Below are 27,467 nucleotides of genomic sequence, written 5' to 3'. Positions count from 1 at the left end.
CTTCCCACAGAGTCTCCAAGAAAGGCCATTGATTTCCCTCTAACAAGCTCCAAGAACTGCTTTGCATTAAACAAAGGGAGCTCACATCCATCTGGTCTCCATCTCCATTTCATGAACTCTGTATCAGGTCTTCCAAATTTCATGCAATTTTGTTGGTCAATCATCAAATTGCAAGTTGCATTAGTGTAATAAGGCCCTTTGGAATAAGGCACCCATTTTCCTGTAAAAATATCACATTCCTTAACTCTTTCTCTGCTTCCAAGATCACTTACATGAAGATTAGGAGACGGTAGAGGCGATCGCGAATTCTTTAATTGACATAGAGGGAATATGATGAAGAAAATTAGGGTTAGACTAAGAGCTAGCAAGAACAGCCTTTTTGGGGTGTTTTTTCCACTTGAAAGCTCACTGGCATGAAACTTCATGGTGGAGGTAGTGGTTGATGTGAAATTTAGCAATTGGTTATCATTTTTATATAGGTGAAAATGATATGATGTTTAATTATGTAATTAGACAAAGCATAAAGCATATAGTAATAGTTTCAAAATTATTAGTCATTTGGAACAATCTTTAGAGGTGGGGTTTGAGTAGAGAAGCCTAATTACTAACATTTAGAAAATTTTATTGTTTGGAGAGGCATCACGATCAATAGCAATTGTTAAATTGGAAAGACGTAATCCATTTGTTTTCATATTAATTAAGCTAATTTTCATGATTAGGGTTTTTGGTATAATAAGACGCATGCAATTGGCTATTTAGTTTTAGTTATTCATTACTGGACTTGCAATTTATTATGCATATACTCTCTTCTTTCACTTTCAAGTGTCTATTATTATAATTACACATCATTAAACAGTCTCAATTTTAGGAAAAAAATAGTTGTAATTTTAATTATTTTTGGTTTTTAATTAAAGCACTAAATGTCTTTAATTGAGAGGAAGAGGTGATAAAGAGAGAGAAATCCAGTGACTAATTTAGTGAAAATAATAAAACACGATGATAAATTGAAAACAATTAATATTGTGTTAATATAAATTTTTAGAGGAAAAGAGGATTTGGGCTATGTTCGATAATAGTTTTTTAAATAACTTTTAGTGAAAACTTCAAAGTCTATTTGCTACATTGTTTGACATTGTTTGATAACACAACGTTTAAACTAGTTTCTAGCAATTAAGGTAACGTTTATATAAGTTTAGCGTTTATATAATTTTATATAATTCTAGCAATTAACAGTTATCGAAACAATTAATTTTACCGAATAGACCGCTGTTAGCTTAATGACAAAAAAAAAAAAAAAAAAACCCTTTCTTTAAATGGCGGCAATGATTAAAATTCACGAAACACTTTACGGTAGTAAGCCTTGAGGGTACCTTGAAATGTAATATATAATATATGTGTTAGTGCTAAGTGACAATGGCGTGGCTTAGGAGGGAAGTTATTGAAGATTCCAAATTTCACATGTTTGCAAATAGACAAATGTTCATTCCAATCACATTCCATCATTTCTTCTTCAATATTTCTTTTTTCTTTCTTAAGGAATGAAAAGAAGTCTCATTCTGCTTTGACACGTTATTAGTTTCTCTTTTCGACAAAATGAAAATGGCTTTATATATTATATGATAGCAACGGTGATATAGCAGTAGTAATAATAATAATATAGAGTTAAATATATAAATTTATCCATATATTTTATGTTAATTTATTATATTTTTAAAGTTATAAATTTTAATAATATTATACATATTTCTCGTACTAGTAAATAATTTTTTAATATATTTACACATTAAATTATTAAATAAGATAGAATACTTATATTTAAAGATGGAAGTATGATGCTAACTAGGTAGTGGTCTGATTGATCTTCTCATTTATGTGAGAAGTGAGAGATTTCGAATTCAAATCTTTTCGACCACGGTTGTTTTGACCCCTTTGATGAGCTAAGGCAATGGCTAACTTTGAACAATTCACACTTGAATTGATATTGAATTTTACTATCCACGTCAATTTCAAAGCTATTAAAATACTTAGCTAAGTATTCGTATTTGGACTTGTCAATATTTATTATCAAATTCATTAAGGGTATCCCATAAATAGATGGGGCATCTATTAATTTTTAAACTACTCATCCATTTAAGATATTTTTTTGATAACTAACTAGGTAAAGGTATTATGTGGGATTTTGATTTTCTTTAAAAAATAGATTTAGATGAGTTAATAATTACTGTTATTTATATTGATAAAATTAAACTTTTGTGATTTTTATTAGGCTAATTTTTTTTAACAAAAAACATAAATTATGTTCATTTTTCAATTTTAGAAAAATATTATAATTTTGGCAATTGATTATATGATTCTTTTTTTATTCAAACTTTTTGCAATTGCAAATAAAAGAAAAACCAAGTTTAATTATTATTTTTTAAAAATTAAAATCATAAAATAAATATTAAATAATAAATGATATTTGTACCATATAATTATTTCTAGAAAATTAAATTGATCATTTTCAAGTATGATGTTGATGATGAATAAAATTATTTTACCAAATATGAAAAAAATTATTCCACTTGCAAGTTTCTTCTATTGATCATCTTCAAATATGATGGTGATGAAAATATAAAGATATAAAAAGATATAATCATTATAAATAAATAGACATAAAATAAAATTAAAAGTATTTAAAATTTAATTTTTTAATATTTAAATAATAAAAATAAAATTTAAAGAATAAAAATATCATTTTAAATATAAAATGGTATTAAATGTATTTATTTTTAATGTATTAAATGTATTTTTTTAATTTATTAGATGTTATCTTATATGTATTTGTTATTTTAAATATATTTATTGAATTTAATATTTTTTTCATTTTTTATTTTAAATCATTTTTGTAAATAATAATAATCTCCTACCTAGTAAACAAAACAGATAAACGAAATGAAAAAAATAGTAACAACAACAACAATAGTAATCATAATAATAATAAATAAATACCGACGTTTCATTCTTAAGTATAAAAACTACATAAATAAAGAAAAAAACTTACTACTAAACATACTCTATATCATATAACTTATTGTATTTAATTGAAGAAGAAAAGACGTGATATATATCGATTGAAGTTACTAATATCGTCCTTTTGCGACTCAAAATCTGAAAAACAATAATAACAATATATATTAAAATGAAAAAATAAAAATTTATAGAGCACAATTAAAACTCAAAAAATTGAAAGCAAAATAATCCTAAGTAACAACAAAATAACATGAAGAAAACCATTGTGAAAAATCATTAACAAAAAAAATTCAAAAATTTAAAAGGTTTAAAGTTTTAAAATTCAATAATTTTAGATTAATTATTATTATTATAAAAACATTTAAAAGAATCATCCAATCAAAAATTCAAAAAAAATAAGATAGAAATTCAAAATTTTGTAAAAAAAAGAGAAATAGAAATGCTAGATGCAGAGAGTGCAAAGTAAGATTCTTATTTTTTTTTTATTTTTTGCTTCACGATTATATATATATAGGAAGGATATCCACAATCGAACCAATTTAAAACAGTGGATGCTTAAAATATAAATTTGTATCTCAAACATATTTTTTTTTTGAAAAAGATCTCAAACATATTTATAATAGTTTAAATCTACAATTGCTCGTTGATTGAATGCCTACTGTTTGGTAAAATTTTAATAATAATTGACGTAAAGATATAAAAAGACTGTTAAGTGTAGAATTACTTATATATATATATATATATATATATATATATATATATATATATATATATTGTATTATATACTTTTTTGAAGCAAGACATTAAACCGTATATCTTTTATGTTGTTCTCTCTCTAGCCTATCTAATTTTTTTTTCGCTCCTGATTTTTCTATTCATTTTTAATAAACTCAGATACATTTTCTTCTAACATATCTATTTTTTCTTTGTTTTTTTTTTTTTTTTTGTTATTATTGATTTGTATCCATATTTGGAGTTCTTTTGTCCCTTTTTCTGTGAGGTTCTTTGTGAAGGTTTGTTACTAAAAGGTATGATATTTGATTTTATTTGGTTGGAGAATTTAGATCATGTTTTACTAATGTGTATCTTCGATCAATGGAGTCTGGTAGTATGACATGTTCCTCCATTGATGCTATTAACATATAGTGGCATGAACTCATCTATGTACGTCATATGCAATAAACTTTTGAAAAAACAATCCAAATATAGAAAATCTAAAGAATTTATTTTGTCATCTAAATCAATTAAAAGACTAGTTGCTGTTATAAAAATTTATATCAGTCAGAATCATTTTCAAGCGGAAAGATTCAATATTATTTCTTTTAATTTTAGTTTTATTAATCAAAAGAATATAAATAATTCTATTGATTTGCTAAAGGATCAGAGTATGTGTGTTTTGTAGCGTGTAGATTTACACGTGATTTTGAGAAAATTAAGTAATTTTTTGACATTAAAATTTAAATTATATATATTTGAGATTAACTCTCTCTTTTCCCATAACCTTTCACTCTAAGTAGATATTCAAAAATTTCCCATTGCTAGTATATTATATCATGCTCCGTTTATTTTTATAAAATAACTTGTTAAAAAATATTTGTTAAATGATTTATTTTCAGTTGTTTGATTGTAATATTAAAAATTAGTTAAAAATATTAAAGTCTTTATCTCATAAGATGTAAAAATATTAATAATAATAGAAATTTTATAATTTAAACATTTTATTGTTATGAAAGCCGCCGGTGGTGGTGGTCGGTGATAAATGGTGACTGATAGTAGTGATTAGAATGATTAATAAAATAAAAAAAATATGGATTTATTAGGTTTTTCAATATCCAGAAAATATTTTTTTTAATTTTTCTTTGATTAAGAAATTAAACATTTTTTATTAATTTATTTTTTTGAATACTCCAAATAACGAAAAATTGTAAAAAGTATTTTCTTACACATTTTTACTTCAATTGCCATACATGATACATCCAAGTAATTATGATAAAATTTGAAAACTTTCACAAACTTCTTAACCTTTTAAAATTGAAATCCCTTGACCTCTGGCACAGCAAGGCAGACAGCCGACGTGATCCAATTAAGTACCAATATCTCTAAGACTTTATTTGGATAGGTGATTTTTGGAGGTTTTTGAGAATAAAGTAAACTAAAGTTTAAATTATTATATTGTTTGGTTGTAAGATTAGGAGAATCGGTTTGGACCTATTGGTCTGGATTAAAATGAATCTTTATATTAAATTTTTTCTGATTATTATTAATAAAATATGAGTTAAAGTTTCAAAAAAAGATTAGGAGAATCGGAGATATTTATTTATATGGTCATCTATCAACCCAATAATTTGGACATTTGTAAACGGTTAAATTTTTTATTTCTCATATTGCCTATGTTTATTTTTAAAAAATTCCAAATTGCCTTTTTTAATATTTTATTAATAGATATTCTTATTTTAATATCATTGAAAATTTAATTTAAGAAGAATAATATACCAAGACAGTCTAGTGGTAAATATATATACGGTTAATTTACTTAATGAATTAATATTTCATTAAGAATAGCTCTAATCAATTTATATATCTCAAATAATAACTTTCGTAGGAGAATATTTTTATAATCTCATTGTTAAATTTACTTTTTAATATTTTCAGAAAGTGTAGGATCTACGTTATAAAGAGAGATCAATTAATTTCAGAGACCGACTAATCTGCTTAGAGTTTAATTACAGTTGAGATTCTTCACCCTTCTCTACAGGTATATTTAGTAAGGATGGTATATTTAGTAGAGATCGAACTCAAGAGATCTTTCCACATATCCAATTGTTTTGTTTTTATCTTCCTTCTAAATATAAAAAGTACCTTACATTGCTTTACCATGCCTTACATTACTTTACTTTTTTTGGTGTTACCTTACCGACATTACTTTACTTAAACAAACCTTTCCTTGCATCATCCAAACAAAGCCTAACTTGTCTCCTTTTCCATCTTCAACATATGAAGCAAGAACTCATTCCAAGTATCAACAGGGCCAGGCAAGCACCAATGCACACAATCAGAAATTCTCACATTTTCATCTTCCCAATGCCCAAAATTGTTAGGATGTCCATCTGCCCTCACAATCATAGCTTCCATTATATCTAACAATCTAAATTTCAAACCCCTTTTCTTCCCTTCCCTTTCTGCTCTCTTTAACTCCTCAATTTGAGTCACATATAGCCTCATATCATTCTCATCCAATTTCACTTCTCCACTAGAAATTGGCCTTGTCCTTATACAATTCCCTCCTTTGTCCCACTCCCCATTTTCAAAATGTGAGGGTGACAATGTCCTCAAAAATGTTACTCCATTAAAATTTTTAAGACCCATTAGGGTTTTAAAAGCAGTTCTAAAAACCCTTCTGTATCCATAGAACATAGTGAGGTTCTTGATGTTATTTTTCAGGCATAAATAACAACCAACAGTCTTGCCCTTTTCAAAGAACACTTGGGGACCATAGAACCATCTTCCAGCTGAGATTATTACATAGTCAAATGCCTCAATCTGAGCTGCCCAGGCTTCATTTGCTTCATCCAAGTAAAGATTCATCAGGCGATTGTAGGTTGGGCCATTTGGTTCTGTGTCAATGGCTTTAACCAAATGAGGTGACCAAAAGGAAGCTAATGTGAAATTGTAGTTCACAAAAACCCATTTTTTGAAACTTGGATCTGATGTATTTACATCTAAGGGGTAGCCTACCTGTGAATTTTGGAGAAAGAATCAGAATTATTAAAGATCATTTAGCTCTTAAAATTTAGAGTATAGTGTCACTTACAGTGGCCAAGAGGCAAAGAAGTGACTCCATATGATTTCTTCCTAAAGAGTCCCCAACGAAGGCCATTGATTTTCCTCTTACAAGCTCCAAGAATTGTGTTGCATTAAATAAAGATAACTCACATTGCTCTGGTTTCCATCTCCATTTCAAGAAATCAGTGTCAAGTCTTCCAAACTTGATGCAGTTTTGGTGATCAGAGATTCCACGACATGTCGTATTAGTATAGTGACTTCCAGTATTGGGGTACCAAATCCATTTTCCATGGAAAATATTACATTCTTTCCCAACTTTTATGAGTTTAGCAGGTGATGGCCACTGAGAAGATCTGGAATACTTCAAGATATGGAGAGGAATAACAGTGACAAGAATAAGGGAAACGGCTACTAGGAAATGTTTGATTATCATGGTAGCTATCTAGGTTACATGTCAATGAAATAAAGACCTAATTGGAGAAAAAATTTTGGGAGAAAAAATGCATATGAGAGACATCAATGGGTAGGTAATATATACCTCAATAATGATGAAGATAAATTTCCTTCACCGAGAGAGTAAGATAGACAATTGCGGGGTCTTTTGAGTTTCTATAGAAAAACTGTTTCCGTAATTTGAATCCATGACCTCAGATTAATTTAATTTGAGTAATGCTAAATTTCTAATTAAAATGCATTTAAAGTTTTAATTCTAATTTTTCACAAAACGACAAAACCGTTGTAATAATTAACATTAGTTGCATTTTTTTTGTGAACCATTAAAAGAGATGATGGGATGGAATAATTAATTAGTTCATCATTGTCATGATATGCATTAAGTTATGTTATTATGCTTAATTAACTTGTGCTAAAAGGGTGTCATGAAACAAAGAATCTGCTGATGAAAAGGCAAAAATAGTTGGAAGAATGGTCCCAAGCATGACTTAAATGCTAAGAAACAAAATGAACACCATTGAATGATTTATTTCTTTTTTGTCGCAACTTACAATAATATAGTTAAAAGAAACACAAAAAAAAAAAAAAAAAAAAAAAAAAAAACATACAAAATACAGATTTAAATGATATAACCGGCTAACTTTCTTATATTCTGATCAATATACAGACATTAATCAATAAGAATTTTTTTTTTTTTGAAAAAAATTGATAATAAAATAATATTACCATATACCAATTTTCACACGTTGTATTAAGTTTATCATTTTATTTATTTATTTATTTTGAGAAATCATTAATTTTCAAAAACCATCATAATTCATAAACCCTCAACTACAATAATTAATAAACAACCATCAAATAATAATAATGATGAAAAGACTAATTTTAAATTTATCTAAACTTCAATTTCCTCTCACTTGAGTAAAGCTTCTTCTGCTTTTGACCATCATGGCCACCTAATTCCATCTTCAACATCTCAAGCAAGAAATCATTCCACGTGTCAATTGGTCCAGGTAAGCACCAATGCACACAATCATTATATAATGTGACATTTTCATGTGGCCAATGCCCATATCTACTGGGGTGACCATCTGCCCTTAATAACATTGCTTGTGTAGTGTCAAGTAACCTAAATTTCAATCCCCTTTTTCCCCCTTCCCTTTTAGCAACCCTAAATTCCTCTACTTGTGCCATATAAAGCTCTAGGGTTATACCTTCTAATTTGGTCTCACTAGCCCTAAAAGGTCTTTTCCTCAAACAATTCCCTCCTTTATTCCATTCCCCATTTTCAAAGTGTGAAGGTGCAAATGTCCTAAGAAATGTTATGCCCTTATAATTTTCTAAGCTATTTAGGGCACTAAAGGCAGTCCTAAAGGCCTTTCTATACCCATAAGACATAGCTAAATTAGTGACATTTTCTAATAGGCAATGGTGACACCCAATCATTTTATGATTTTCATAGTAAATACTTGGACGGAAAAACCAATGGCCAGCATTTATGATGACAAAATTGAATTCTTCAATCTGGGCCGTCCATTCTTCATTAAATTCATCAAGGTAAAGATTGAATAGGCCTGTGTGGGTGGGCCCATCAGAGTCTGCTTCTTGGGCCTTTACTAAATGGGGTGCCCAAAATGTTGCCATTGTGAAATTGTATGATAGATATTTCCAGCGTTTGAATTGCTCATTTGGAGTGTATGAAATATCTATGGGGTATTCCACCTGAAATTAATTACTTATTAGAGGACAAAATGGACCCAAAAGAAAGTTATTAATTAAATAATAGAGTATTATCTATTGTATAAAAAATCAGAAATTTAAAATATGAGCAAAACCACATCTTTAATTGAAAAATATTAAGCCTAAAAAGTTAATATATCTTAAATTTTATGATTTTATCTTACTTTAGAAGATTGTTTACAATTTATTTTTCAATTTAAAAGATTTTTTAATTATATTTTAAATCTGAAATTATAAATAATAATAACCATTTTTTTTATTCATGCAGAAACAAAATATTAGAAAAAGAATAGAAAAGTATTATCTGAATTTCATCAAAATAATTTATACACAAATTTACCCTTAAACTTTAAAATTTTAGCACCCAAATTTTATAAGAAATTTGTGTTTCATCCAAAGTTATAAATTTTGGTAACGTTACGGATCTATCTGCAATAAATATTTAATTATTTTAATTTTATGAGTTATAATATTCAATAGAAAAAGTATGCAAGTTAAAGTGTTTATATATTCAATAAACGTTAGGAGTGATATGAGATTTTTTTTTACCTAAAGTACTTAAGTGAATTTATACTTCTGCCCCATCAAAATCGCTAAATACACCATCAAAATAACCAATTACTCTCATCTTTCTGGTATAAATAATCTATTTTAAATCTCTAATGATTTTTAAAAAATTTTTAATAATTACTTTTATATTATATCATATAACTTTATTCTTCTTAAATTGGATATAAGAGGACATGATTTTAAGGTTCGGTAAGCGGGTTTAGCCACCGACTCCTTATAAATCAAGTGTTTGATTAAACCTAAAGCTTGGCGATGTTCAGAGGGATTGTCATATGGTTGTTACAGGTTGGTAAAATGTGGATAATACAAGATAACAGAAGTTTGTTAAGAAATAAATATGAAAATAAGATGATGAGGAGGATTAATTCAAGTAGTCATTTCTCAAAGTTCGTTTTTCGAGAATCAAATTTATATTTTCACTCTTACGTAAATTAAAGTCGCTTATCACCACAATCAACACTTTGTTAGTTTATTCTCAAACATATTTATTAATTATTTTATTTCATTTGAACATTTCTTTTTTCCGTTTTATAAATCATAACTGATAAGGATGAACATTCGATTTAATTAATAAAAAACAAAACTAAATCAACTCAGTTTCTATCATTTTAATTCATTTTTTAATAATTTAGTTTAGTTTAATATGAGTTTTGTTAAATTTCAATTAATTTGGTTCAGTTTAGTTTTAATAATAAAAATTTCCATTAGCATTACTGTAAAAGTGGGGGCTTACCTTAGATAAGAGACATATTAAAGACTGCATATGGTTTCTACCAACAGAGTCTCCAACAAAAGCCATAGACTTGCCTCTAACAACTTCCAAGAACTGAACCGGGTCGAAAACGGGTAGGTCACACCCATCAGGTTTCCATCTCCATTTCATGAAATCGGTGTCGGGTCTTCCATATTTCATGCAATTTTGGTGCTCATGTATTGCCCAACATGTTGTGTTTGTGTAGTATGGAGCTTCAGGATTTGGAACCCACTCTCCTGAGAATATATCACATTTCTTTTTACTTGATAGATTATCCCTGGAAGAATAAGACGATGAACTCGAAAAGTTCTGAAACAAATATAAGGGGTGCCCTAATAAAGGGTAACATAAGGGAACTATTGTGAGAAGAATTAGGGTAAAGGTAATTAGTAGCAGGACTGGTGTCTTTTGTATTTTATGCGGATGGCTAAAGGGAAGCTCCATTGAAGCATGAAGCTTCTTCATTTGAGTAAAAGAGAGAAACAGGAAATGGAGATATAGGATACAAAGAACGAGACCTTACTCATGCATATATATATATATATATATATATATATATATATATATATATATATATATATATATATATACTTGTTTTTAATTTTATCTTTTTGACTTTTTTGGTCTAATACCTGAATCGGTATATTAAACTCTGGGAAAAGTAGGTGAATAAATATTTGCCCAGATGCATGTGTACATGAGCAGGTGAACAACACAAGCACTACTAACTGAAAAGAGCAGTTTGTGTAATTGAAGAAATAAAAGCTGGATTACAAAATTCAAAAGAATATTTCTTTAAGTCCTTTAATTGTTCATTGAAAAGGAACATCCTTCCTAGAGAAAAAAAAAAAAATGTTATATTGTATGACAGAAATTAGCATTCTCTTTAATTTGAAGAGCCAATGATTAAATCAACTAAACTGTATAATTCTATCCAAACAGCCTAATTAGGTATGTGATAATTATAATTATGTGTTTATATGATTCTCTTTCCTGCTCATTTTACATATTTTCAAATCCTTATTTTTCGAATTTTGATTCCTTAAGCAAGTATTAAATATATATACATATGTAGATTTGCATAAGCGTTTTCATGTTTGGATTGTGAACTTATCTACCCATCATACACCGACTTATAAAATTCACTTGATGATATAATTTGTAGTATTGTGAATGATTTTTCTTTTTAAGATTCAAATTCCGAAATCCACTTCTAAATGGTATTTTTATTTAAGAGATTAGTTTATATATTTATAATTTCTTTTAATATAAAAGAGGAGGCTAAAAGCCTTATAAGGAGGACCAAAAATATGCTACTCAAATCGCATCATGATTAATTCAAATATGTATGCTAAAATTATCATCTCGACAATGTCATTAATGGTTTGGTATTTCATTTCCATCACGATAGAGAGAAAATTTTAGTTAACATTTCACTATCATAAGTTTATTAGGGTTTTTATAATTTTTACTTGTTGGAGTAGATTTTAGTTAACATTTCACTATCATAAGTTTAATAGGGTTTTTATAATTTTTACTTCTTGGAGTAGATAGGTATAGCGGCCAACAAATAGGAAACTCTTAAAGAGTAATTAGACTTTTGAATCTTAAACATGTTGTCATGTATCACAATAAATGGATTTAATGCTTAGAGTATGTCCAGTACTAATGTGAATTATGGCTGATGTATCATATCAAATAGAATGTACAAATAATTATATGACTGAATGTCTATTTATAAATGTTGAATTTTAAAATTTTCTCTTTAATGCGCTACTTTTAAATCCTCTTACATTCTCTTTCTTTTCTGGGTCTATAATTTACTATATAATCAATTATTATAGAGTAATAAATGTTCACATTGTGTAAGTGATTCTCTAGAAATAAAAGGTATGGTAGACAATATCTATTTTTTTTATTTGACATCTCAACTTGACGTACAAAATAGACATTAGTATTGAAGAGTTTTTTTTTTTTTTTTTTAAATCTTTCTATTTTTCTAATGTGGTAATTAAATAAGAGTAATACTCATTAGCATTGGAGATGCTTTTACTCATCCATAAACTTTACTCCCTCTTCCTCACAATTCTTCTCCTATCTTCCTTTTTTATTCATTCTAAATTACTTGTCTTCTTTCCTTTTTTAGAAGTGAAATTTATTATTTTGTCTTTATTTTATGTTTCTTTGTCAACAAATATAATAGTGAAACTACTACATTATCATTAATTAAATCTTAATATTTTTTTCAAAAAAAATTAAGTCCTGATATAAATATAATTAAAATAGCAACATTTAATCTTCCAATGTTTGATTATAATTTGATTAATTTCAATAATATTTTAATAGGGATCATTTAATTTTAATGGATATTAAACATAAGGGTATATAATAGAAAAGCAAAGCAAAAAATTATGGTTGAACCATATTAACTAAATTTTTTTAATTTTTGTATAAGTCAAATCATGACAAAAATTATGAGAGAGATGAAGTAATTTAGTAGTATTAAATTTATTTTTAAAATTGTGAGATCTTGATGTAGAATTTCAAAATAATCAAGTAAGGTACTCTCTACGTCTATGAAAATAAGTCATTTTAGGATAGTTCCTTTGTTTACAAATATAAGCTGTTTTAAGAATATTAATGAGTAATTGATGATATTTTTTTAAAATTATGCCTTTATTTATATTAAATGCGATAATTATCTCTGTAATTTTTTAAAGGATAAATTAGCCAAATTAATTTATATGTATTACAATTTAGAAAAATTAATTATTTTCTTAATTACAATGCAATAATATTAAATGATTTATATTTGTAGAGAGAGAGAGAGTTTAATTAGGTCAAATTATTATCTTAAGTAATAAGGGAGTCAAAATTATTCTTTTTAGTTATTCTGTAGTTAATATCCAACATTTTTTTTTTTTGGTAATAAAAAGAGAACAAAAAGGAACCTATCTCAAAAAGTCAATACTGCAAGCATTATCTCAAATTATCAAAGACAAAGGAGTAGTACTAAAATCCCAAATGAATAACAAAGAAGGAATAGAATGACCCAACTTAGACAAATAATCAGCCGCAAAATTAATTTCGTAGAAAATATGATGAAGAGAGCAACCCCAATCATGAACCAATAAATTCTAAATATCTAAGATAAGAACTGCTAATGGATGAGAAAGAAACAACTCTGAATGGAGTAACCGCACAACCTTCTAACAATCAGATTCAGTAACAATCCTTCCAAAACCACGGTCCCAAGCAAGAACCAGATCAGCCCGAATAGCAGACAATTCACTAACCAAAATCATAGAATGACCAGTATTAAGACGATAACTTCCAAGCCACCTTTTCATACAATCCCAATACAATCATCATCACTAGTAAGCCCCCGATTGCTCTGTCATTGCATCCAACTACTTCTCCAAACTACATGGAAAGGAAAAGAAAACCTTTCCTTAAGCTGAATGCGGCTAGAGCAAGATTCCGAATTAATAGAACTACTGCTATCACAATTTAACTTCACATAATCCTCCTACGATTTCACCTAATCCTCTTGCGATCTAACCCACAATATAAAAATCTGTCTGCAAACGCTAATTGAAATATCCAGCATTATTTAAGAAGATCAATTTAGTTAGTCATATGGGATATCTCATTTTCATTAATCAAAATGTTATTCACATAAACTAAGAAAAGATATATCCAATATTAACTAAATTATTAAATAAACGATAACATCCATGTTTAAAGCTAAGTATAGTATCTCTCTTGATGATTCTTAGTCTTACATGATGCTAATGGAACTTCTTCATTCATATTCAACGCTGTGTTTGTAAGTTGCCTTTGAGACCTTTGCTCTCCGTTAGTCCCTTTGTACCGAAAAGGGGAAAAAAAAAAAAATTTATATATATATATATATATATATATACACTTTTAAATCAACCAATTTATTTGTGAAAATTCCATTTATAATCCTTAATATTTTTCTGTTACGTACATTTTACTAAAATTGTTTTGTCAAAATATCAAAATATTCTAATTTATTAAATTTTTTTCACTTCATTCATTTTTTGTTCAGATTGTCATCTCTCTTTCCTATTCTTTTAAGAAGAAATGTAAATGATAAAATACTAAAAATAAATAATAAAATATGAACGAAATAAATATTTATATTTAATAATATTTATTAATGTAAAATTATCTATTCCTAGAGCTATACGTGGGTTAGTTTGGATTAAATTTATCGATTCAAAATACCCAATATGTGTCAATGATGTTTTTTATCCAGTTCAAGTCATCGAATGAATAAACATGCAGTTTACAAATAAGTTGGATTGGATATAGATTCAATATAAACTTATGGTTTAAATAAATGATAAATATTAAAAATAATTTTTAATAAAATACAACTATTTAAGAAGAATAACCAACAAAAATTAACATACTTAGCAGCATATTCATACAACAATTCTCACAAACAACAAAATATTCTAATCACAATATTTTAAAACAAATTTCTTAATAATAATAATAATAATAATAATAATAATAAGCAACAACAATGAATAAAACTAAATTTCTTTATAAGAAATAAAGCCAATAAACTAAAAAATATTTATTAACATACATACAATAAGCCTTAAACTGTAACATATTCCAATAGCATCATTTCAAAACAAGTTTTTACTCGGAAAAAAAAAAAAAAAGCGAGACCTGCAAAATATATAAATTATTTATGTCATGTTCAACTCCAATCACTAAAAGAATTGTCCGCCATAATTCGGATCAAGCCAATCCATTCCATAATTCGGATGAAGCTAATTCCATCACATACTTCGGATCAAGCCAATTCCATCTCATACTGAGATTGACAAGAACCGCACGGTTTTGTCTCATAGGTAAAAATGGAAAACTTCCCAGGAGATCACTCATCCTAAGATTTTCGTTAAGTGAGCACGCTTAACCTTGGAATTCTTCTAACTCTCCAAGCCATTCCACTAAAAGGCATCCCCGATAATTAGTTTCTCCATTTTCGATATATGATCTGATTTATTTCTATGTCCGCATTCTATTACCTATAACTAGCTTGTCATCCTAGAAGGTAGTCAAGCGCTTTGTTCTACCCGCCCTCTCATGATCGCTTTACCGGATCGAGATGTCACAGGCCCACCAGCTTCCGCGTGGTTCGTCCTCGAACCATACACCTACTGGAGGGGTCCGGCTCTGATATCGTCTTGTCTAGTTAATTAATGATTTAAATGATATATTTTGAATTATTTCTTGATACTTAGTGAAAGTACTTATGAATTTATATTTTGTGTGTCCTAGGTCAAATGCTAGACCACTACAAAAAAAACTTCAAATTGCGACCGATTTTTGCGACCGACAAAAGTCGGTCGCAATATGGATACCAATTTGCGACTGATTGGTAAATAGTCGCAGATTTTAGCGCGGAAAACTCGCGCGGGATTGCCTTTCAGTTTGCAACTGAATTACTGCGCATTTGCGACCGATTTTGAGACCGCTTTGCGACCAACTTTGTTTCTGTCGCAAAAATGGGCGCCTCAAAAAAAGGGACACAATCTGAGACCGAAATGAGATAAAATTGCGACCGATTTTTTGCGACCGCATATTTCAGTCTCAGATCGGTCGCAATTTTGGCGCATATTAAAACGACGTCGGACAATTAAAATTTGCGACCGATTTAAATGACATTTGCGACCGATTAGTCGGTCGCAAATATTAGGGCTTTAAACGCGCCCTCTTCTTTTCCTTTTTTCTTCTTTCTCTCTTCTCCTTCTCCTCTCCTCTCTTCTCCTCCGTCCGTAGCGCGCCTCCAGCCCTCCTGAGAATGCTCCAGCCACTGTGACGCCGCCACCGACGCTCCAGTCACTCCTCTACGGCGTTCGCCACCGTTTGGACAGCATTTGAGGTAAGCCGGTGACCATTTTATTTTTTTCCAATTTTTTTTTTTTTGCGATTTTTGTGTTTTTTTCAATTTATTATTATTGTTACTGTTATTACTGTTAATATTATTAATATTGTTAATATTGTTAATGTTGTTACTGTTATTATTTTTTTTGAAATTTTTTTTTTGCGATTTTTGTGTTTTTTTTCAATTTATTATTATTGTTACTGTTATTATTGTTAATATTATTAATATTGTTAATATTGTTAATGTTGTTACTGTTATTATTTTTCAATTTATTATTATTGTTAATATTATTATTTCGATTTATTATTATTGTTACTGTGACTGTTTATTATAATTAATAACATTAATCAAATAATGGATTTATAATAATAAGATTAACTAATAAAATAAAATATAATTTCATTTCATTAAGATTAATTGCATTATCATTAAATCTTTATATATGTCCTGTAATTATAAAAAAAATTAATAAGGATTTGAATTGAATATATGAGAATTTCAAAATGAAAAAAAATAAATAATTATGTCAGTTGAATTAAAATAATTTAATTACAATAATAAATATTTCAATTTATTTGGCAGAAAAATGATCATATTTAAGTAATGATCATATAATATCATCTTTTGTTATTTAATGAAAACATATAAGTAAATTATTTAAATTAAAAAATACAAATTTAAATCGGCATTCATTTAAATTTATTAAAAAAATATATATAATTATATCAATAATTATACATGAATAATTTATCTATGAAATTAGAATAAACCATCAATAATAGAGGGATGGAGTTGGTAAAAAATCATACGTACAAAGATTCCAAATAACATTAAAAAAGAATTCTTTAAAATATTTAAATAAAATTAATTAATTATAGAAATATAAAATTATAGTAATAAACAAACAACAAAAGATTCCCAAACGTAATTGGTTACCTGGATGAGGAAAGTATTGATTTTTGGGGGATTCTATTAGCATATTTACATCAATATGATAAATATTTTTTATTATTAATTTTTAATAATTGTTAAATTATGAAATAATGTGGCACCAACTCTTATTTAATAATTATGTCACTTTCAGAAATTATTTCGCAAGTCTAACCATCTTACGTCAAATATAAGATAAAAATACGTTGAACACAACAAATATATATATAATTTATTTGTCATTCTCAATAATAAACTTACTTGTCATTGTTGTTACAGTTGCATTGACAAAAGTGGTGTTTTGTTAATTTATTTTTTAATAATTTCCACCGTTTCTAATGGATAACGACAACTTGTTTGAAAATGCTTTCATTATATTTCAATTAAAATATTTTATAAAATAATTTTAACATTATAAGTTAAATAAAAAAAGAAAAAGTTAAACGGCTAGTTAACAAGAAAAGATAGAGGTGGGCTCATTAGGGCCCAATTTAATAAGGCGATGGTTTAAAGGGCCCAAAGAATTATGGGCTTTTATAAATACGCGTTGTTTAGTTATAGTAATTATCAACATGTACTTGCTCCACTACTGCCTAAGTTAAAATTAAAAAGAAACCCTCACTAGAATTGAATTTTGCGTTTTAGGTTAATTGAAATTGAATTTGAATCAGGGTTGTGATAATTGTAATGAGTGCTGCAGTTTTTTATCCTAACGTGCAACTTTGTTGTGATAATTGTTGTTTGAGCAAGTCCTGTTAATGATGAGTTTGGATTGGAGGCCTAGTATGTAACACCCCTTCCCGGTCCACCCGTAAACCCGAATGAACCGAGTCGAGATGCTACAAACTGGTTGACTGTATGGTCTGACATGCTGAAAACATACTGTATATTGAATATAATAACATGCTGGTACTGTTTCCAAAAATAATGTAATTTACAAAACATGATACAAGTTTACAAAATGAAATGGGCCCAACTGTGTGCCCTGTACATGCCATAAAAAAAAGAAAAAACAAAATGAGTTTCTACCCTGAAGACCGAGTCTTCTACAGATGAACTGCAGCAGTTGTACGCGGACTCTCTATGGACCAGCCTCAAAACCTGCGAGTTAAACAGGTAACTCGCTGAGCAAATAATGCTCAGTGGATATCTCAACATATCAAGTAACAATGAAACACATACATATATAGAAAGAACCATGGAAACATATATGGCACATATAAGCTCACACATTATGATACTTTCATGATATCTTGATTATCTTTTGTACTGTTTATAATCCTGTATAATTCATGAAATGTTATGTCAAGATATCTGAATGGCTCCATAAGGTTATAGTGAAACCGAAGTGATAAGATAAACTGTATGAAACTAGGTGAAACTGTATGCTATAGGCCCCGAACCGGATTCGCCTATGCCAATATTGTCCGTTTTGGTGCCCCTAACCGGATTCGCACCGCACGGTTTAATCATATCCACTCAACGGCCTGTAGCCGGAGTTCCAAACTGTAGGGGGCGCAGATCTGCTATTCTATGTCGCGACATAGCCTTATCTACATGGTTTCTACCTAACCTCAATGGAGCTTAAGATTAGCATGTCAACAATGTAACACAATAGCACATAAATGGTTTCACAACGTCATCGTTCATCATATTGATTTGATTTCATACCATATAAATGCTTACATGTTGTTTTAATCCATGTTCTTATGTTGTATTTTTGTTGTAAAATGATTGGATGCATGCGTGTTGAGCAAAGGAATGTGATTACATAGCAAATGAAAGGCAAAAGAGTGTCACAGCACAAGTCGCGACCGCGTATGTGAAAGTCGCGAGCGCGACTTGTGCATCTTGAGAGTCAGTGTGTTTCTGGCTGAAGTCGCGACCGCGCAGCACAAGTCGCGAGCGCGAGATGAAGTCGCGAGCGCGCTTGTGTGATTCGCGAGCGCGAGATGCGCACACTGAGAGTCAGAGAGCTTCTGGCCAAAGTCACGACCGCGCATGTGATCCTCGCGAGCGCGAGTTGTGCAATTGAGAGTCAGAGAGCTACCTGACTCAAGTCGCGAGCGCGCAATGGGAAATCGCGAGCGCGACTTGCTTTCCAGTATGCGCGAGCGCGCGACGTGATTCTGTGCAGTCTGTGTTCTTTTGGCCATAACTCTCAATAGCTAACTCCAAATTGAATGATTCAAAAGCCCATGTAAAGCTAACACAGAAAGGAACAAATAACTCTTCTATGACAATTCCTAATTCCATCATTATATGGGTTCAAAATCAAGATGAAGTTGCTGGTAACATTTCCAGCAAACTCTGTTTCCGCTTCATATATTCATCCCCTGTTTTCACATCATTTCCAGTACTTCCACCCAACAACAAGCAACATATCATCTCATTGGCAACACACCACACAATTTTTCATGCAAAGAACATGGGAAATAACAAGAGATATCAAACCTTGACGTCAAAAGGCTTGACCCCTGTTTTAGCTTCTCTTTTCTGCAACTTTGGAACTTTCTTCTCCTATACACAAGAATTCTCATAACTCATCTTCAATATAACTCAATTAAAGAGTGAATAACATATAATTTCAAGGAATTCTACTTACTTGGAGTGGACTTACTGCGTAACTTGCATGAAAAGTGCAAGGAAATGGAAGGGAAACGTAAGAAGAAAATGAAAAACGTGAAAATAGGAAAGTGAAAATGATAGGAACGGGTAGACTCTAGAAGAAGTGATTTGGCTGTGTAACATATCTACTTGGTACCTCAAGTGTACAAAGACACAACTTAATACCCACACTGTATGTTTGGCTGCAAACAAGGCCTAAACTTTTTCATGCAAATAAGTCCACTTATCATCTCATGCTACCCCAACCGGGTTTGGTTCAACCCAACTCACCCTTCCTCTATGAAATGACTCAACTCAACGCACTAGGATGTTACATAGTAGTGGCCATTTTGCCTTTGGAGAATGTTGATATGTTATAGAAGTGTTTATTGAAGTGTCTTTCTATTTGAGATTTGATAGTGTTGTGCCGAAATGCTGCCGAATTTTTTTCAATAAATTCAATATGTAGAATAGTACACTTACCTTTATATATATATATATATATATATAACCTTTGTATTGAATAAATGAACTTAGTTATTTTACATTTATCTATAGTTCCCCCTTATTATAGAAATAACCTTAGTTAGTTATAAGTGTAACTTGAACATTACATTAGTGGCATGTTTTAAGGCTAGATCAGACTAATGCAATTACATATAATTTACCCTTGATAAACACATTGTTAATTAGGTAACAAAAATGCAAAATAATCGAGATTGGATGTACTGGAGGTTCGAGGTCAATGGGATATTAAGACAAGAGTTCCTGCACGGATTGGAGGCGTTTATACAGTTTGCAGTTGGTAATCCCAGTTTTATGGATGGGAATAAGTTGAGGTGTCCATGTAATCACAAGAAGTGTCGAAATCGAGCCTTCTTAGACATCGATACAGTGAAACTTCATTTGTGCAGGAACTCAGAAGACGATCAAATCATCATGGGTACCTCAGAAGACGAATATGAAGAAGAGGAAGCTAATGAAGAGGAGGAGGAAGCAGATGATATTGAAGACACTTAAAACTTAGAGCAATTTTACTGTTAGAAATTGATAAATGTATATGCAATTAATATTATTAATGAAGAATTTCAATGGTATTCACTTTGTTTACTCGTATTTACCACATGTTCTACAATTCATATAATTGTATAAATTCATTTTATCTAGGTTCTGATATCTGCAGTACAGATGGCTAGAGGCAGAGCGTTTGATTCTGACGCGTCCGGCAGTGGTTCGCGTGGAGGTCGTGTACCTGGACGCAGTGCCCGTGGACGAGTAGGGTCGATCCCTCGTCCTTCGTCAGGTACGTCTGGGGCTTCATCATCTGCTCAGCGACCGGTACTGCCGCCATCACATCCTTCTTCAGGTACGTCTGGGGCTTCATCCTCTGCTCAGCATCCAGTACTGCCGCCATCACAGCCTTCTGCTCCTTCCTCTTCTGCTCCTTCCTCTTCTACCCCCGTTTCTGGACCATTACAGACTCCAGCAGCTGCACAGTCACCCACTGTGCAAGGTAATCATAAATGTCATAACTGTCATTTTAATTATATATTAATTATCTAGAAATGTATAACATTTGTCATTTATTTTGCAGCTTCATCAGATCCACGTATCACCCTCAGTTTGGTAGCGGGACAGTAAGTACTTATTCAGATTTTCTGTAGGCATATTTTGTAATTATATTTTGTACTTGTTCATCTCTGTGATGCTTTCGTGTAATTATATTTCACTTCTGTTTTTTTTTTTCAGCATATATCCATCTTCTCGAGCAGCGAGGCAAATTTTGAAGATAATCAAGCTACAGCTGCATAAAGAAGGATACACATGGGATGCCGTACCACAAGAGGCGAGAGACTTTTATTGGGAGGAGTTCCAGGTACTCTTTGGTTTAAGTTATATCATCATTCAATGTTTACAATTCAAGATAAATCCTTAGTGTTTAAACGCTATATTTCATTTTTTTGCAGAAACATTTCATATGGGACGAGGCCATTACAGCTATGTTGAAAGTAGCCTGGGAGAAGATATGCGCCGATCGATACGCTGACTTCACGTATAGGATGAGAAAAAGCGGTAAGAAGCAGCAGTGCGTGTCTCAGGAGATATGGGAGAGCTGGCAAAAGGCTTGGGAGGATCCTGCATTCAAGAGAAAGCGGGAGATATTTGCACAAAACAGGCGCAGTGAGACTGGCGGTGATGGAGCAGGACCTTCGCGACACACAGGCGGATCTATATCTGCTATAGAGACAGCTCGATTATTAGTAAGTGACCTAGTCCATTTACAATACACTGATGTTTAATGAAAGTACATTATATATATTAATATATCATGAATAAAAATTTATTACAGGCTAAAGAATTAGGTCGTGAGCCCACACCGATGGAGGTGTTTACATACACTCACACGAAGGACCACGATCGTAATACCTTTGTCGACAGACGTGCGCTGAGCGTCAATGTAAGTAACAATGAATAATATTTACATTTACCCTCTAATCATTGCGAAGATGTACAAAGTTCAATATAATAAAGCTTGCAATTGCATTGATTAATTAATTTTTTATTTTCAGGAGAACTATACTACAGCTCGGGAGCGTATTGTTACTTCTCAGACCGATGAATCCGAAGCTGAGTCAAGAATTGACGAGGTAGCGCTTTATCTCGAGGCTGTAGGGGGCGAGAAGAAGAGGAAGGTATACGGCATCGGGTCTCAGGCATCACAGTTTTACACTGGCTCAGCAGCTCACGCTTCTACAGCCAGCGCAGCACCGCAGCCGGAGCACACTGGCTCGCACTATGATGATGATATACGGCTCAGCTTGCTGATCAGCAGAGACAGATTGCAGAGCTTAGAGCGCATGTGCTGCGGCTGTCCGGTGAGGACCGTGCTGGTACTTCTTCCTCTGATCCTGCACCTGCTACAGACCGACATGTTTCGACGTCTCAGCAGCAGCCACTATCGGCTCCTGATCCCGATGCTGCAGGCGATACCTTGCTCACCCCTCCTGGCGCTACATCACATCCAGCAGGTACTCCTCCCGGCGGTCCGACATCGGATCCTGCAGATGAGCAGCAGCATATATAGATTTGATTTCCGACCTTTTATTTTTTCATTTGTATTTTCATTTTTTAATTTGTTCAGAACAATAAAAATTACATTTTTATACTGTTCTTGAATTGCGTGTGTGTATATATGCATTTATGTCAACTTTCACAGGTGTAGAAAAATTTTGGTTTCAAAATAATATTTAATTTTTTTTATTCCCTTTTTCATTTTTGCGACCGATTTGCGACCGATTTGATACCAAAAAAAAAATTTTGAATTTATAAATTGAGACCGATTTGCGACCGATTTTAAAAAATTGCGACCGATATTCTACGACCAAAGTTGCGACTGAATTTCCAATTAAACCACGACCAAAATTTGCGACCGCTTTTTCAATTTTGCGACCGAATTATCGGTCTCTAATTTGCGACCGATTTTCTCATCGGTCGCAATTGACATTTGCGACCAGTGATTTTGCGACCGACGTTTGTCGGTCGCAAATCGGTCGCAAAGTATAAATAGCGACCGATTTTTGCCATTTTGCGACCGATTTGTCGGTCGCAAAATGGCGTTTTTTTTGTAGTGGACCTCATTTAATATTGGCCTTAGAAGTAATAATGGATAGAAAATGCTTACTACGGGCTTTGGATGCTTTACGCTTTCCTGAATTCTAGTTCCGTTCAAACTAAATTCCAAATGATTTATAGATATTTAATATTATTTACTGGTTGGATAAAATTTGTGGATTTACCTAATAAACTCGTAATCTAATTCATAAAGATGATTTGCGCAATCTAATCCATTATATCATTGGATTAGATTGGATTTGGTCAAGTTTCTCAAATTAGATAAGGTTAGAACAGTTCTTTTGCAATCCTATCTATTCCTATTTTCGAGGAAATTTAAACACTAAATAAAAAAATTAACAAATTTCATTCAATTACGAAAAATATCACTCTTTCTAGGCTTTAACTCAATTCTGATCGCTGGTCGTTAAACTTGTCAAAAGAGCTAGAATGAGCAGTTAATTAACGGTTTTGCTTGGTTATTTAGGGCCCTTGTAACTGTATATAATAATAAAAAATTAAAAAAAAAAAAAAAGCGCGCGAAGAAGAGAGAAAAGAGCTACGATCTGCTCGTCCAAGTCTTGCCACTTCCATAGCTGTTTGTTCCGTAGTTTCCTTCACCTTTCCTTTCTTCTTGCTTATATTGAAGAAAACTGAATGTTCTCTTTCAACCTGGAACTCTCTAAATGCCTTACTTGTTTATCATCTCTCTATCCAATCTGTTAATTTTAGTTAAAGTAACGAAATTTTCTAGCTCTTTCGGTATCTCATTGCTTTTTCCATGAAATTGCTAATAAATTCTCGTCAAATTTTCATGTGCCAATCTCTTTATTTTCTTATTACATTGTCCTCACCTAGATTTCCATTTGTGTATGTGTTCGCTAAATTGTCTCACTGAAATTCTTACAAGTATTTGTATTTGGATTGGAAAAATTTGTGCGTTTGGGCCTCTTTATTTTCTTGTTACATAGTGCACGGTGAGATTTTTCCATTTGTGCCTAATATGTTCAATGAATAGTGTCACTGAAATTTCAAATTTTTTCAAATTCGTGTATTTGGGTTGGAAACTTTTGTGCGTATGGGCCTCTTTATTTCCTTATTACTTTATGCACAGTGAGATATTTCCATTGGCTGCGATCGTAGGCCTAGCTTGAGTTCTCATGAGCCTTGGGTTTCCAAATCTTTGTCTTATGATGGAAGGGTAAGACCTCATGACATATCTTTTTCTTGCAAGGAAGGTGTAAAGGGGCATATACATTGTCTAGTCTAGATTCCGAAAACACATTGCACAAGTGAAATAAGAAACTATGCCTGCGAACTCTAGTTGTTGATACGCGATTTTGTTACTATCTAGCCACTAGACCTGCTTTTAGGAAGTGAGATTGCATCGAGAAACTTACCCAATACATGTCAGTGCTCTCATCAATAATTTGTTCACTTGTTGCAGGTAGTTGAAGAATCAGTCAGTTAGGCCTTTCTGTTACAAGGTAAAATTGGAAAAATACCTCTTACTTTATCCAAATAGTAAAAATGTATTCATATATGTATAGGAAAAGTCAAATACTAAGCTTAGCTAAACATAACAAAGTAAATTAGAATTATAAAGCTTGCGATTTATTTATCTAACTGACACTCCCCCTCAAGTTGAGCACATATATATATTATTATCTATACTCAATTTGCCTATGGGAAAATTGTGCTATCCAGGTTACAAAACCACTGTGAATTAGTCTGACAGTTGCTGCTCTGTCTTCAAATACAGAGGCTTGACTGCTCTATTTGCAATCTTTTCTCAAACAGAATGGCATCCAATGCTATGTGCCTTGTCCTCTTCTTGAACACTGGATTTTTGGTATATGCATAGAAGAAATATTATCACAATAATAGAGAGAGAGTTTCCTTTATGTGAAAATTTAAAAACTTATAACAAATGGAATAGCCATACAATTTCACAAGTTATAGTCATTGTCCTGTATTCTGCATCTGCAGAGCTTCTAAAAACAGCATTTTGCTTCTTTGATTTCCAGCTAATGAAAGATCTCCAATGAACACAGGGACCTACTGGAAGGACCATATTTGGAATATGTATTTGGATTGGTTTTACCATTGAAATGTATTCTGGCTCAGAAGGATCGAGTGAAATGTTAGTGCAGGGAAGGATGAGCCATGTTGTCTCCTAAACGTGGCAAATAGTGTCTTTTTCCTTGCATTTCAAGCTTCGTAAGAACTTTGGAGTGTGTGTTTGTCATTATTGTTTGAGCTGACATTATTGTTAGACATCAATAAAGTTTGTTTTTAAGGTGCCAACAAGGGGTGATTGGAGTGTAGCCTTTGGGCTGATTGAGCCTTCAATGAATCAAAAAAAAATTTGTTAGTGGTATTTTTTTTAAGCAGTTTCAACATGTCAAAATAAGCTTGTGGGTTTTATTTAAATCTATGTATTTACAGTTTTAGATTTCTCAGTTTAATTTAAAATTTATCTCGATTTGCTCTGATTCAATATAGTTTGAATCAAATCAAGTGAACGTTAACCCCTAATTTCCCTCATTGCATTTGAACATTGGAATATTAAGATATATATGAATTATTATTATTAGTGTTTTGAGAAAAAAAAACAGGTTGTATTTTGAAAGAGGAAATTTACCAGTAAAAGTTAAAATTATATTGGTGCGGTAAAATTGTGGTGAGCAAGAGCAAGGTGAGGACAAATAAGAAAAAGTTAGGTGGGTTGAGGTTGACGTGGAGGTAGGCACACTTGTTATGTCCTTGTTGACAAAAGCAGCTAAACACATACAAATTAATATATACAAATTGCGTTCTTTTATGGGCTTTGAGAATTGCAACATCAAATTCTATGACTCATCCCTTTACATAAACATTATTGTTGACCACATCTTTCTTTTTTTTTTTTTTATGTTTTATTAGGCTATGAATATCTAATCTAGAGATATCCTTTGAAATTTTACTAGTCGGAATTCACATTTATATTTTAGTATATGATAATAATTAAATGTTAATATCAAATTGGTTGTCAACTATATGAATTTTTTATTTTCGTCTCGTTCTGTTCGTAGATAAATGGTTATACGAGTCATTTATTTCTATTTTGTTGTATTCATAGTTAGATATTGTGGTGCTACTTTGTTAAGTCTCTTTCAAAAGAATTAGTAGCCTCTAAATATGGTGAAACCTCAAAAGGGAGAGAGGGGAAGCAAAGAAAAGAAAGTGGTTTAGGAGGAGATCTATAAATGGAGGGATAAGTCAAATAATTTGGTTCTTTCACTCTCCTTGATTAGGAGTTTTTGGACCACCATTAAGGGTTATTGTTACATCACACTCCACTGCTATAAACCCAATTCCTATACTTGGTGATTACAAATTATTGTTACATCACATTCACAACATTAACTACTAGTATTTTATATATGGAAACTGATTTTATTTTATTTGGATCTGTATAGGTTGCGAAATACAATTAGTTTGTTTCTATTTTTTAAAAAATAGACTAAAACATTATTATAGTTTACTTACGTCAGATTATAAATAATTCCATTTAGTTTTTGCATTTTTTGTTAAGTACGTTATTAAATTACGAAAATTTCCATTTTTTTTGTTAAAAAAACATAGCGACATACTAGTTATATTTTTCAAATATAAGGACCATATTATAATTTTGTTGGTATAATATTTTAATATCTCTTTTGACCTTTGTATTTTCTTATTTACTTAACGGAAAAAAAATAAAAATTAGACAAAATGACCTAGTAGTATAACAGAAGTAAAACAAAGAGAAATTTAGTATATTTTAAGAAAAACAAAGATATATTAATTGTATTTTACAAATTACAGGGATCATACCGTATTTTTTTCATTTTATTTTCATTTACTTAGCATCCATTTTCCCCATCTGTAATGTGAAATTATTGATTATACTTGGTGGCTTTGAAATATTGTTGGTGTGACGTGTGAAGTATATTATTATTGATTCAAAATATATTAAATGTAAATTTTAATTAAAAATCAATTTTATTGATGTTGATGTAAAAGAATTTAATTTTTCAAATGGTACGTAAG

At 30.8% G+C, this 27,467-nt stretch overlaps 2 protein-coding genes and 1 long non-coding RNA gene across 4 annotated transcripts; 1 reads left to right on the top strand and 2 right to left on the bottom strand.

Moving 5' to 3' along the window:
- Nucleotides 1-5,825: 5,825 nt before the first annotated feature.
- On the bottom strand, nt 5,826-7,427 carry LOC105646812 (protein trichome birefringence-like 19). Its single transcript, XM_012232752.4, has 2 exons — nt 6,824-7,427; nt 5,826-6,747 (listed from the first exon to the last, which is right to left on the bottom strand). The coding sequence occupies exons 1-2, from the start codon at nt 7,226-7,228 to the stop codon at nt 5,977-5,979; spliced, it is 1,176 nt and encodes a 391-aa protein (XP_012088142.1). The 5' UTR covers nt 7,229-7,427; the 3' UTR covers nt 5,826-5,976.
- Nucleotides 7,428-7,886: 459 nt separating this feature from the next.
- On the bottom strand, nt 7,887-10,808 carry LOC105646811 (protein trichome birefringence-like 19). Its single transcript, XM_012232751.4, has 2 exons — nt 10,292-10,808; nt 7,887-8,970 (listed from the first exon to the last, which is right to left on the bottom strand). Exons 1-2 carry the CDS (start codon nt 10,775-10,777, stop codon nt 8,140-8,142), a joined length of 1,317 nt encoding a protein of 438 aa, XP_012088141.2. The 5' UTR covers nt 10,778-10,808; the 3' UTR covers nt 7,887-8,139.
- A 13,072-nt stretch (nt 10,809-23,880) lies between these two features.
- LOC119369638 (uncharacterized) lies at nt 23,881-25,807 on the top strand. Of its 2 annotated transcripts, none has more exons than XR_005177186.2 (3): nt 23,881-24,594; nt 24,841-24,880; nt 25,448-25,807. It is a non-coding gene; the product is annotated as an uncharacterized LOC119369638 (long non-coding RNA). The 2 variants fall into 2 exon arrangements; XR_005177187.2 differs by having other exon boundaries at nt 25,421-25,807.
- Nucleotides 25,808-27,467: the final 1,660 nt, after the last annotated feature.

This window comes from Jatropha curcas, chromosome 4 (assembly GCF_041381405.1).
Source record: "Jatropha curcas cultivar XTBG-Jc1 chromosome 4, XTBG_Jcur_1.0, whole genome shotgun sequence".
NCBI lineage: Eukaryota > Viridiplantae > Streptophyta > Magnoliopsida > Malpighiales > Euphorbiaceae > Jatropha > Jatropha curcas.
This window is presented reverse-complemented; position numbering and strand designations above follow the sequence as displayed.

What these genes read in the sequence shown, in the direction of transcription:
- LOC105646812 (XM_012232752.4), bottom strand. Translation starts at nt 7,228, where the DNA reads ATGATAATCAAACATTTCCTAGTAGCCGTTTCCCTTATTCTTGTCACT. An exon ending in TTCTTTGCCTCTTGGCCACT is followed by an intron (nt 6,748 to 6,823) that starts GTAAGTGACACT and finishes CAAAATTCACAG; the next exon opens with GTAGGCTACCCCTTAGATGT.
- LOC105646811 (XM_012232751.4), bottom strand. Translation starts at nt 10,777, where the DNA reads ATGAAGAAGCTTCATGCTTCAATGGAGCTTCCCTTTAGCCATCCGCAT. An exon ending in TAATATGTCTCTTATCTAAG is followed by an intron (nt 8,971 to 10,291) that starts GTAAGCCCCCAC and finishes AATTAATTTCAG; the next exon opens with GTGGAATACCCCATAGATAT.